The sequence below is a fragment of the Musa acuminata genome, chromosome BXJ3-10 (assembly GCF_036884655.1).
Source record: "Musa acuminata AAA Group cultivar baxijiao chromosome BXJ3-10, Cavendish_Baxijiao_AAA, whole genome shotgun sequence".
In the NCBI taxonomy this organism is placed as follows: domain Eukaryota; kingdom Viridiplantae; phylum Streptophyta; class Magnoliopsida; order Zingiberales; family Musaceae; genus Musa; species Musa acuminata.
Window position 1 is genome coordinate 5,680,969 of NC_088358.1, and position 14,123 is coordinate 5,695,091.

Here is a 14,123-nt window from a genome sequence, read left to right on the forward strand (position 1 = left end):
TAAAGATGACAGTTCACCAATTTTGTCAAATCTCAATTCGGAGTATCTTCATGTCTTCAGTATATCAATTATCCAATCTAGTCTTTGGTAATTTTCCAACATATTATTTGTGAACACATGACCAGGTGCACATGTTAACTACCAGACGATACTAATGGCTTATCCTTAACCAATCTGTGATGCTGGACCTCGAGACATTTGCCACTAGCAGCATAAAAGGTGTACCAATCTTAGAACCCTCCAAACTATGAATCAGTCCTCTCCAGATCAGGGAGAACCTGTAACACTTCCTAAAAATGTATATTCTGTCATTGTATGTCATCCACACCTTATTTGTCTAAATTTATCAGGATTGATGTTTTTTGTGATCAGTCAGGCAATTGCAAGTTGCAACTAATGGGGAACTTGGAAGTTGGAAGTAAGCTTTATATTCGTTCTAATTGACTTTAGGACAAAATCCTGACTTTGATTGTCCAGTTTAGTGTCATATATGTTGCTAGTTGGAGTATCAAAGCAATTTAAGTCCTGTACATAACTTTTATGTTATATTAGGAATGTACATTGGTTGATGTGGATTCTAGAGTCATTTTCCATTTAAATAAAAAGCTAGAGGTTCACATTAAGAGAGGAGTGAGAAAATAGGTGATTCTTAAGATTAAAAAGGAGGGCAAAAAGACACAAATGTTCAAGATTGATTACCAGCTTGTTGATAATTCTATTGCAACCAACTAGGCTTGCTATATGAAGTTTATAAGTAGGAAATCATTTTAAAATACTATGAAGCATGTGCTGAGGTCTGTCAAGATCTGCTGTGATTTAATTCTCGAATAACTACCTTATTTGGTATGAAAGACCAGGATATAATTATTGATTCCTTCCTAATTATATTACCTTATTTGTCTACATCTACTAGCTCTATATTTCCTAGATTGGCTCCTAAATCTATTTAGATAGTTCTTTCCCTTTTTTTTTCTCTATTTTGTCTGTATGTACTTCATCATGTATACAAGCAACAATATAGAAAAAAGTGAAATTCTCTTCTTATATTTTCCTGTTCATAGTCGCAGAGAAAGGTTAGGTTCTGATTTTTTTCTTTGCCGATTATAACATACGGCAAATTTGTTTCTTTCTCTCAGCCTTCATTACTGAAAGTCCTCTTTAGTGACTCTTTTTGTTTCTAGCCATGTCTGAAACTCCTAAGTTTGTTTCCAATCTTTTAAATCTATTCGCACTCAATCTTCCCTTCAATTTGAGAGTCATACCCTCCAGATCTCTACACGTTAAACTAAGCAAAAGAAATTTTATGCAGTGATCTCATTCCATGAAGATCTCTCTAATGAGTACAAGAAAGTTTAAATATGTGAATGGGGCCGGCCGGGCCTTGGATGATGCTTCATGCAAAACTTGGGAGATCAAGAACGTGGAGATGATGTCGTGACTGCTTCACTCTATGCTACTAGAAATTAGCAATACATACCTTCTTTTTCTTATGGCCAGAGATATTTGGGATGCTATCAATAAAACCTATTTCAAAGTAAGTTTTACTTCTCAAAATTTTCAAATCAAAAGGCAAATTCAAAAGATAAAGCAAGGTACATCAAGTGTCACAGATTACTATAATAATCTGCAAGGTCTATTGGCTGAATTAGACCTATATCAAAATTTGAAAATGGAATCTGCTGCCGATACTAAAACTCTGAGAAACTTGTTGGAGATGGAGAGGGCATTTCAATTCTTATTGAGGTTAAATTCTGAATTTGATCAGGTACGTGATCATGTTCTTAGTAGAGAACCTTTTCTTGATCTTGATGAAGCATCTACTCTAGTTCGAAGTGCTGAAAGCCCACAAGAATTGCTACATGGTAATGAGGCAAATTATGGCAAGCATATAGTGGAAAACTCTGCCTTAGCAAGCTCAAAGATACTTTTAAACACCGAAGACAATAAGAAAGATAGGAGGTACTCTTTGTAGTAATAACTGGAAAACTTTGGCAGTAGAAAGGTCTCAATACTCATTGTGTATGTAGATGATATTATCTTGACAGGTGATGATCTTGTTGAACAAGAGAAACTAAAGACTTTCTTGACAGAGTTTGAAACAAAAATTTTGGATCATTAAGGTACTTCTTGGATATAGAGGTGGCTAGAACCAAGGAGGGGATCTCAATGTCACAAAGGAAATATACACTGGATTTTACACTTGCAAACTACTTTATTGGGTTGCAAACCATTTGAAACACCTATTAAGCACAACCAGAAGCTAAGTGCAAAAACAAATAATGAGGTGGATAAGGGACAATATCATGTAAGGTTAGAAAATTAATTAATTTTATCACATACTAGACCAGACATTGTATACACTCATCTAATGAAGAACATATGATGGCTGTCTTTAGACTTCTCCAATATCTCAAATGAACTCCAAGCAAAGGGATGATGTTTAAGAAGAGAGACAATGTATATGTTGAAGCATACATAGATGCTTATTGGGTCAGCAACATAGATGATAGAAGATGTACATATTTTGGACACAAATCATACTCATGAGGCTTTAAGACATTGAACGTATATGGATTTTTGACTTAACAATTTATGCATATGTTTCAAGTAGACAAATACTTTTGTGCATATTTGCTACTTATCATGAATGGTTGTTATACTTCTTTTAAGTTTTGAAACTCAAAAATATATTGACTAAGACTAAGATTAATATGTTACTACTTTTAGAACACTAATAGGTAGTTGAAAATTATTCATTTATTAATAACTTTTTTTTCAATTGTTGAAGCTCAGAGAATCATGAGACTTGTCCTTGTGAAAGGATCATGATGATTGTTCAATATGAGAGACATATTAGTCGGAAGATTATTTTGCAGCAATATTGTCAAAGGTTTTGAACAAATTGGATATAGCCTTATGGTGCTCTATATCTTTTGTAGGTTTTCACAGGAGAAGTTATGGTATACTGATCAGATGTTTAAGGTCTTGTGTCTGGTACGTTATACTGACCTACAGATGACATTTTGTTCTTTAAAAATGAGAAGCAATGTATTTGACTTTTTTGTTTCATCAGAATCATTATGTAAAAGACTTGATAAGGATTAAGGTGTGGCATGGAACATACATGCTAATACAGTGACAAAGAGTGAAGTATCATTCCACGTCATGTGTGGTCATTATTCTTGATTGATTTTTATACACAGCTGGCACATTATTATTTGTGCAAAGTTCATGGTTCTTAGAATTGTTACTGAACTAAGAGACATTCCTCTCTTCTTGTTAGATATGACTTTTGCATATCTTCTAGCACAAAAATCTTAAACCACTATCATGCTGAACAATGTGATTACTGCAAAAACAACAAGCCTTGATGTTATTTGGGGTTGGCTGCCTGGATCTCTTCCAGTTATTGAGCTCTGCATAGGATAGTGTCCGTAGTTTGAATCTACTTTTTATTTTTTTCTAGTAAAGTTCTGTTAGCTCTTACTTTATATATCCTCACACTAGTAATTGTAATTGATTCACCTCTTCTAATGACAAACATGTCCATACCTTCTTAAATGAGATCCGTCATTTTACTCTCTATCGAGACATTTTTTTTGTAGTAAAGTTCTGTTAGGTTTTTCTCTACATAACCTCACACTGCTAATTGTAATCAATTTACCTCATCTGATGACAAACATGTCCATACCATTTTAAATGGGATCCGTCATTTTATTCTTTATCAAGGCTGCACCTCATTGTTCATGAGTGAAAATGTTTTGCTACAATTTTTTCTATTTTTTGCTACGTTTTGCTACTAATTGTTCTATTTTTTCTAGTAGCCACATATCAAGCCATTAAGCCAACACTTTCATCTTGGATACAATAACTATTGTCTTAAGTTTTGTTTTTTGATCCAAGGGATAGATGATGATCACATTCACGAACACCACAAATTGGCACACCAACAATGAAACATCAGTTCACCGACTTCATTTGCATATTTCATCTTTCTAGATATAGAGTAGTTGATTAACTCGATCGGAATTATTAGGCTCAAGATGTGTTCTGGTGTTGTCTTATGAAATTGTAAGCATAAATATCCAACTAGAGTTCTTTTAGTTGGAAAGCTTTTGTAATCATCATGATGAATACTACTACTTTAAACTGCCTCTTGTTGAACTATGGCATGTTTTATAGGTGGCTATAGTGGATCACCGTATGATTCACCAATAGAAACAACTTGTGCATTTGGTTTTTCAATTTGATTTTAGATCTTTAAGATTGGTTTCAACTTTTGAGTAAATAAGGTTGTCATTTGCAAGTCAGTCCATTTCAAGTATTGCTACATGGTAGACATGGATACCTTTCTTATTCTTTTATCTTGTTTAAGTTAAGGTGACCTGGGCTACTTGTATTGAAAATTTGAAATATTGTATTTATGTTCATTTCCTTACCAAGTTCTTGTTTGCAACTAGAGGACAAATAAGGCATGGTGTATTTTTCAAATTGTTTTAGGTAATTCATTCCCTTTTTGATAATGGAAACCTGGATTTAAAATACTTGTACATTACTAGTTTTGGAAGTTATTGGTTCAAGCACTGATCTTGGTCTTGATCAGTAAGGTTTTGATATTGGTCTGTCTTGTCTTTAGCTAGGATTGCTTAAGGTGTGTGGCACCCAAGCAACACATGCTTTCAAGAGGCAACCTAGACTTTAACCTCGTGCAGTCCAATAAGGACCTGCAAGGAAAAGGAAAAGGTTACTCTTGTTGCCAGCAAAAGAGACAAGGAAACCAAATTTATAAGCAAAACAAAGTAATTAGATTTTATTAGGTACAAATAATTTTCACAAATGGGCTGAATGATCACACACAAGGTTCAAAAAGGGACAAATGATCACCTAACATTTTGTTGAACAGAAAGTGGGTCTGTTAAAGACACTACAACCCTTAGACATATAACCAAGGCCTTCATCCCTTAGCGTGCCATCCGGGGTTTCAAAGGGATTGAGATGGCTAATGAACACAAAACATTGCTAGTTTTGTGTTGTGTTGTCAAATCCATTTTCTTCTGCATAGTGTGGAGATTTTGCAGGGATTTTAGGCCACTTTTGGCTTTGCATGATGACCACTCAGAATGCTCTACAAGCAAGTTTAGAAGAAAAAAACCCAAAAAAAGGCTGCAAAAGTAAGGAAATAAATTTGCCCCTCACATCTTGGGTTCCTTTACCATCTCCTCCAAGTGAATTTGTATTATCCCTTGCTTTCATTGTAACTCCATGGGAGGATAGTGCACCAATGTACTATCTTTGGCATAGACGATCGCCTAAAGGCAAGAACTTGATGGTTGTTGAGTTTCGAGCACTTCAAAACAAGGTTTTGAATGCCGGTCCGTATCAACATACCGAGCTCTGCTCGGTATAGTACGTATCGGTATGTACTGTCAATATGCTACGGCGTACCGATGGTACACCCTAAAACCTTAAAAATACCTTCACCTACCACGCTAGGGCGTACCGATCGGTATGTCTCAGTACTGGTCGAAATCCCGGGCGGTACCGATCGGTATATCTCGGTACCGGTCGAAACATTGGTACTGCCTAGTAGAGGATGGTCCGCATACCAGTATCCTCTCGGACCGGTAAGTACTGCCCGTACCGGGTAGTACATATCGAAATCGAAAACCTTGTTTCAAAGCAAAGTATGCAATTTCAAATAATACCGCTTGGTACGAGCGGTACGTACCGGTCCGTCAGTTGACCGGTACACGGATCACCCCTTACTGAACGGAACGAAATATATATATATGAGGCGATGTCGCGTCGCCTCAGCGACGTCGCCAAATTTTATATATATATATATATATATACACCGAGCGGTATACCGCTTAGTATACAATATCATACTATACCGAACGAACGTCGAAACTCCGGTACGATATGATATTGCATACCTTGCTTCAAAGTGACTTCCAATTGATGCAAGTGAGGAGTTGTTGTCCCACATGGTTTCTTGAAGCTATCATCTCTAATATTAGAGTGCTTTGTAGCTTTTTGGCTGTAATCTCTTCTTGTCACCTACCTAGAGAGACCAAAGGTTTCTCCTTCAAATGTAATGCTGCTGATTTGTTTGCTGCGTTCTTTTTGACACCTTAATACAATATATCTTTATCCTTTCAAAAAAAATTTATGCAGAGCTTGGATACTTGGCTTGCCCGCACCTTGATTGGTTTTGTCTAAACTCCTTGTGTTGTACTCCTTGCTTTGAACTTAGATACTTGGCTTGCCTGCTCTTCTCCATTGCACATTTAGATTTTAGAGCACCATAAGTGTTGCCTAAAATTGAGCTGAGTTTTGCCACCTCGGAGCATTTATTTAGCAGTGTTGATTGTGCTTCTAGGTTCATCCGTGCCCCATTCATGGCTAATATCATGATACCATGCTCCATCGTTTGGTATTCATGACCTTTTATTCATAGCCTTTATGATCAAGATCTCCTTGGGTAGCCAAGTCCCTCATAAACTTGCTGTTATTGTAATGCCTCACCCCTTTTGATCAGCCAGTTCTATCTTAGGGAGCATTTCCCTTCTAAATTTCTACCAATCAAACTATAACTTTTCAGTGTGGCCACTAGCCACCATCGTCAGTTTGATGCATGGTCCTGCAAACCCTGATCCTTTAGACACTTGCTTGGCATTTGCATTAGCTTGCTCCATCTTACACTCTTACCCCTTGAAAATATTGGGATACACAAGAGCAAAGATAATCTCTGGAATAGTCATTGTCTAACAACTTGTTAGAGAAGCCTCAGAGATACCTCCAACTCTGGAATCGATGCATGATACGGATGGTACGGTTGACCAGATCTTCGGGTTCTTTTGAGTTTGAACTCCCAATCTAATTGTTAGCATATTGGTATATTCTAACTTGAGCTTCATTGCTATATGATGAGTCAGATCTTTCTATATTGGAACAATCAATATGCATGTTGTTCCTCCTATACAGCACACTAGTTTCACCGTGCTGCCCACCATAGTGATTCAGTTGTATGCTTTACATGCTCAAATAGTACGCCGCCATGTCCTTGGCTGGAATTGTCTAAGGCATGCAACACCCAATTAACATTTGCTCACAAAGATTAGCCCTAGACCTTAACATTGTACAGTCCATTAAGGACTTGCATAGAAAAGGAAAAGGTTAGATTAATGAACGTTCAAGTAAACAAAAGACGTAAAGAATTGGGACTCCAAGACAAATAAATGAACTAGATTTATTAGGCACAAAAGCTCTTACAAATGAGTTGAACGATTGTACACAAAGGGCTTTAAAGGCAGGCATAGACCCAATAATAATCTTGCACTTTTATCGAACTGAATGCAAGCTCACTATTAACATCGTGTCACCCTCAATATATAGCCAAAGCCCCATCCCCTATTGTGCCATTCTATCACAGATGGCCATCACATACTTGCAACACCTTTGTGAACAGACCATTCGTTATTTTTGTTTGCTTGTACATTCATTTGACAATGTGTTTTGCCTTGTTTTTATGTGTTTTTGCTTGAAAATTATAAGCAAGAATAGTTTGTAGAGCTGTAGAGCTGTATAGCAATCGCTCAACAGAATGGACAAACCTACCCCAAAATAGCTTAGTATTCACGTGCCATGGTTCCATGACTCGTTTTTAGCAAGCTATGGTGCAGAGCAAAATGTCAACCATTTTAGCACCCTAGAACCCCTCGGGTGGCATAGGATTAGATGGGAACTTGGGGTAATGTTGGGCGTTAATTGGATTCATAAGTTCGCACATAAAGGCTACGGGAACTTGCAAACATGCCCAACGCCTAGTGAGCAATTGTTTGTAAACTTACAACTATTCATTTGCCTTATATAGTCATTGTTTTCCCCTTCTCTCTTTTCTCCCTTGTACACCAAGTGTTTGTTGAATTACTTGTAAAGCTGATCTCTTTTATGAGATGTTGGGACTTGTTTTCTGCTTATTTTCTTAAATCTTGACTAATCAATTTGCTCTTTTATAGGTCCTTCGGAGCCTGAGCAAGGGTGCATTTAGGCTGACCCTTTGCGTACAGAGAATACAAGGGTTCCTCACGACTTAGGCAATTCCAGCTAAACCCGTGGCATTTGGTATTAAAGCGGGCAAGTGATTGAAGCAAACAACGAAAGTTGGCAATCTCACCATAGCAAAGCAACATGGTGAATCGAGCAAGACGGGGCAAGTCAGACCATTGCCCTAAGTAGCCACAGGTGGGCTGCAAGTGCAAACTCGCTCTTCAGTTGTTAGAGCTACTCAAAAGGAGCGCGATAGCGAAAATGGCGAGTGATAAGTTATCTATTCTCCATAAGAGGAGAAAGTGCAATCCAAAGAGCCAACCTGGAAGCACAAGAGTCATAAGGAGAGGCTTACTTTTACGTAAACCCGCCTTAATATTCTTAAAGCGATCTTAAAAGAACTCTACCAAGGCTAACGAAGGTTTCTTGAGGTAAAGAACTCGCAAGAAGAGGCAGAATCTTAGATCAACAAGGTTGAATCCTGAGTCGATCGATCGACGGAAAACACCCAAGAGTTTGTATAGGACCTACAAGATGTTGTGGCAGATCTCGTGGTAAAGATTACGTTGCTCACAAGGGCTCTTTATATTAGAGGGATCACCCATGTTGCTCTACCATAAAACTTGAGGGCACCCGAGCCACATTGCTACGATGGTGCCAAGGACATGATGGAGTTCAAGAACTTTCTATTCGACATAAAATAATACTTCTGAGCAATGAGGTTCGATTCGAAAGAAATCGGAGTTTTGATAGCAATCATATATTTGAATGGAGATGCAAAACTTTGGTGGCAGACTTAATGAGAAAAGATCCAATAAGATCGGTATCGAGTGGATACATAGGAGGACTTGAAGCGGGAGCTGATAACTTAGTTCTTACTTGAGAACACTAAGTTCATGGCACGAAGGAAAATAAGACAACTACGCAAGAGTACTTCCATCTGAGACTATGTGAAGTAATTCACGGCACTAATGCTAGACATATAAGATATGTTTAAGAAGGACAAGTTGTTTAGCTTTCTCGATGGCTTGATGTCGTGGACGCAACAATAATTGCATTGATAAAATGTTATTGATTTGGTCAAGGCAATTGTAACTGTTGAAAGGTTCACTGATTTTGTTTCCTTAGAGGACTCGGGGAAGAAGAAACAATCTTCGAAAAATTGCTCATCTAAGTATTCTCGAGGGAAGGAGATTGTGACTGAGCAGAAAAAAAAGAGTTCTCACAATGGGTCGAATTTGAAAGGCATAGCCCCAAAGCTCGACAAATGTTTTTTATACGAAGGACCGCATATGGTGAGGGACTGTCCACAAATGCAGGCACCCAATGTGCTGACAGTATCAATCCATCCCCTAAGATTGGATAAGGGCAAGGTCGTCGCCCTTAGTTTTAGTACATCTGAATCCATAAACGATAATGAAGAGTCGCAAGGAACCCCGGATGGGTGCAATATGTTTGCTGAATACATTGCAGGGTCAGGTGTGGGAGCTCGCAAAGGCAAAGCAATACAAAGCAGGGAGCAACAAGCTGATATATGTGGATATCAAGTTAAATGGCTGAACAACCTATATAATGGAGGACATAATAGCGACCCACAATTTTATTATCAACCATAAAGCAAGGCGACTTGGGCTGAATCTTGAGAAGAGCCCAAGTCAGATGAAAGCTATGAACTCGAAGGCCAAGTAGATCTTCGGGTTGGTGAAGGGGGTCCCTATTAAAATTGGGACATGGAGCAGAAGCACAAATATGATGGTGGTGCCGTTAGACGGCTTCCAAGTGATCTTCATAATGGAGTTCATGCACTCGGCCACGATAGTTCCAATGTTGTTTCCAAACTCCCTATGTCTGATAGGAGGCAATGACCCCTGCATGGTTCCAGTTTCTCGAGGAAGTAAGGACTCACAATAACTATCAGCACTGCAATTCAAGAAAAGGGTGCACAAAGGCAAATTAAATGTCGTGGCTATAGTGAAGCTAAAGTCACTTGATATAGAGCCTATTCAAAAACCTGTTATGGTGGTGAACGTTTTAAAAGAGTTTACAAATGTTATGCTACCTGAGTTGTCGAAAAGCTTACCTTCACACAGAGGTGTGGATCATCGCATTGAGCTAGAGCTGGGAGTAAAGCCTTCAGCGAGACCATCTTATCATATGGCCCCTCTGGAGTTGGTAGAGCTCAGGAAGTAGTTAGATAAATTGTTAAGCAGTGGTCTCATTCCCAATTCGAAAGAACCATTCAAAGCTCTAGTTCTCTTTTAGAAGAAATAAGATGAGACCCTCCGATTATGCATCGACTATCGAGCCCTAAACAAAGTGACGATAAAGAACAAGTATCTTATTCAACTCATCATAGACTTGTTTGATCAACTAGGTAAAGGAAAGTACTTCTCAAAACTCGATCTTTGGTTATGGTACTAGCAGGTGCAGATAACTAAAGGCGACGAAGCAAAGACCACTTGTATGACCAGGTATAGAGCATTTGAGTTCTTAGTGATGCCTTTTGGTTTAACCAATGCTCTAGCTACATTCTGCACTCTCATGAATCAACTATTTGAGGAGTATTTGAATAAGTTTGTGATTGTCTACTTAGAAGATATTGTCGTCTACAACCAAATGCTGGAGAAGTATGTCAAGCACCTTCGAACAATCTTCAACATTCTCAAGGAGAAACTTTGTTCGTGAAAATAGAGAAGTGCTACTTTGCTCAGATGGAGGTTTTATTCTTGGGATACCGAGTCGACAAAGAATTGATTCAAATGGACAAATCGAAGGTGCAGACTATTATGGAGAGGTAAACACTAAAGACGGTGTTAGAGCTTGAATTATTCTTTGGTTTCGTCAACTATTATTGGAGCTTCATATTGGGATACTTGAAGTGCGTAGCTCCACTGACAGAATTACTGAAGGAGCAACCTTGGCAATGGTTAGAAAAATATGAAGCGACATTCCAAGACTTGAAGGTTGCTATGTTGGGAGAACTGATGCTCATATTGCTAGATTACTGGAAGCCCTTTAAAGTCCTCACAGATGTTTCGAACTTTGCTATTAGAGTACTTATGTAGGATGGTCACCCGATGGCCTACGAGAGCCACAAGCTTAATGAGACTAAGTTGTCACGAACTTAGCTAGTTTTGCCTAGGACATGTGGCACCCTTGCGTGTCTATCCGCAAAGGGTTAACCTTCCCGAAACCTCTTATGGTCCCTTAAGAACCTATAAAAGAGAAGATGAGTTAGAGGATGCATTTAACTTGGGATCCCACAAGTAGCCACTTCAACAATCACTTGATATGCAATGCAAATTATGAACATAGGCTTCGCAAACTATGAACGATCACATGACAAAGAGTCCAAAGTGGTCCGTCGCGATCAAATGTCCTCTCAAAGACTCACATGATACTGTTACGGAACAAGGCAATTAATCAACCCTAAATACTAACCCAAAGGCCCATCCAATTATGTACCACCTGGGTAGTTCTGGGTGTTATGGGTGACACTCCTGACCACTCTGTGGAGCTAGAAAACCTCCAAAATAGCTGCCTAGATGGTCTATTTCTAGGTAGTTTTGCCTCTGCATGATAATTGCACACAATCTACGTTTACAAGTCTGAAACGGTTACAAAAGCTTACTAAAATGAGGTTGTTAAGCCTACTGCAAGCCCTCTATATGTTGTGCAACTGCAAAGCATGAACAAAACCAAAGACATGGACATACACAAGCATTAATTAAATACCTTGTTTATAGTTTTGTCCAAGACATTCTTCCCTAATTATTCCTTCGATGTCCTTGTCGAAGCCTTTATGGACGTTGTATCTCCTTGCCTTTATTGAATCTTCAATCTTCTTTTCCTATTGCAATGCGCCTCTAGGCTCTTAACCGCTCTCTGTTGCTATTATTGAGTAATCGAACTTTGATCTACTATGCTGCTTTAACTCACCAATGACTTTGACTCTAGTGTGGGATCAGTCGAATTATGCTGATCTTTGTTGATTCCTATAGATCATTCAAATAAAGGACAAGATCTTCCTTGTTATGCACTAGTCTCTCAAACATCTTATGTCGTTTGAACTAGGTAACTGCCTGTTGGATCCTTAATGAGCATCGCCATATAGACTTCGAAGCTTTTAAAGTTTTTTTTCACAAAATTTACCCATTGATTCCTCTTCTACTTAGTTGTCACCTCTAAGTAGGTTTGCATCAATTTCGCATTCGATTGGTATTCTGTTGGAAAATGAAACAGACAATCTACTCTCAGTAGAGTCGATCACCATTAGTGAGAATAGGGTTTGCAATACCGTACCATACCGCTCGGTATGGACAGTATGTATCGGTCCGTTAATAGATTGACATGTGAACTGCCCACTACCGGGCAGTATCATGGATTTAGCCCCGTATCAGGCATTATGAGGTTGTACCAAGCAGTAACGGTCAAAATTTCGACCGTTATCGACTTGTACCGATCAGTACTGATCGAAACCAATTGTTACCGATTGATAATAGTTTTCAAACAATTAATCCCTTAATCCCTTTTCTCCCCTCTCTTTTATTCAATTTCACTCTCACACTCTCTTAAACTCTCGTAAACTTATTTTTATCACGATTTCTCTCATTACATTTTTACTCTCCTAAACTTAACAAAGCAATGATTTGTGGATTCACGACAATCAATCTATGACCATTACCGCATTGATGCACTAATGGCATACATTGTATCAATATACTATATCGTGGGATCAATTTTAAGATTGGGTCCGACAAGCATATCATATTGATATACGGATATATAGGATTGAGAACCCGCATATCATATTGATAAACAGATCATGGTATGCAATTTCGAATAGTACCGCCCGGTACGGGTGGTACGTACCGGTCCGACGGCATACCGGTACGTGGACCGCCCGCTATCGGACGGAATGTGCTACAGTAAAAGGAAGAAATATTTAAAACCACTCGGTACTCCTTGGTGTACCGAGCGATACACGATACTGTACCGTACCGAGCCAACCTCAAAATACCGGTACGATACAGTATTGCATACCTTGATATAGATACATAGGATTGAGAACCCGGATCCACCACCCGTGGAGGCCCATCATTTGTTTTAATAGTAAAATCAAGTATATCTACATATGTGGTTACTTAATTCATTCGAATATTAAAGTTTAAGTTGTATACAAAATAATCTAACAATTGAAATTTTTTTTTTGTAGATAATTCAATATTAATGGAAGGACGAACCAAAACGGACTGAAATTGCGAACCTTGCACAAGGCTACTCCTCAAAGCCCGAAAAAGATATGTAGCACTATTATTATCTAATTTACATTAGTTTTGCTAAAACTATACTAAATGTATATTTATTTTCAACTTAAAAACCTTATCCTAATTTTTTTTTTAGGTATTTTCAAATGATTTTATGCCTATTTTTGGTGTACCGCTCGGTACAATGTACTATACCATACTGAGCAAAGCTCGGTACACTAGTACGGTACGAGATTAAGTACCTTGGGTGAGAATTTGATAACTGTTGTCTTCCATTTTCTTTGAAGGGTCTTTGAATATTTGCTGAGCAAGGGATAGATGACTTCACGAAAGTCCCACCTTTGTGGTACCATGGCGTTGCCATACCCATGGCCCTACTATCCATCGCCTCGCATTTGTGTCCCTTTCTTCGTGATTGATAGATCTACCTCTACAATACTCTTTCAAGTCCACCTCCATTGTAACCAATCCATCGCCCCTTTCAACCACCTGCTTCAATACCTCTATGTTCTCCGAGCAGTTCCTCTTGGTCGATGGAAAGACAGACTACAACTCACATGCGTGACCTCCGCCATCATGTTACAGGGCTTGCATCGATTCTATTCTCCTTTGCGTCCTTGGTTACAATGTTCGCTCACTCAGCGTATCCTTTGACTTGTCAAGCTCTCTTAAGTGAATATGAGCTTTGAAGTAGTCAAACTCTCCTATCGCTTCGATCATACCTCTATATGATCAAGTCCACCCATGGGACTCATTGGAACTTACACTTGGAATTCCCCCTTGGTAGGACATATCCCCCATATA

General features: G+C 38.5%; 1 protein-coding gene across 5 annotated transcripts in view; it reads left to right on the plus strand.

Annotated features, from left to right (window-relative positions):
• Positions 1-14,123, plus strand: part of LOC103999759 (AP-1 complex subunit gamma-2-like) — a 108,972-nt gene that overhangs the window by 51,137 nt on the left and 43,712 nt on the right. For all 5 annotated transcript variants that reach the window (XM_009421598.3, XM_018818966.2, XM_065170175.1 and 2 more), the window contains one exon: positions 2,940-2,994. In XM_009421598.3, coding sequence (XP_009419873.2) covers positions 2,940-2,994 — 55 coding nt within the window. The remainder of the gene's footprint in view (positions 1-2,939; positions 2,995-14,123) is intronic.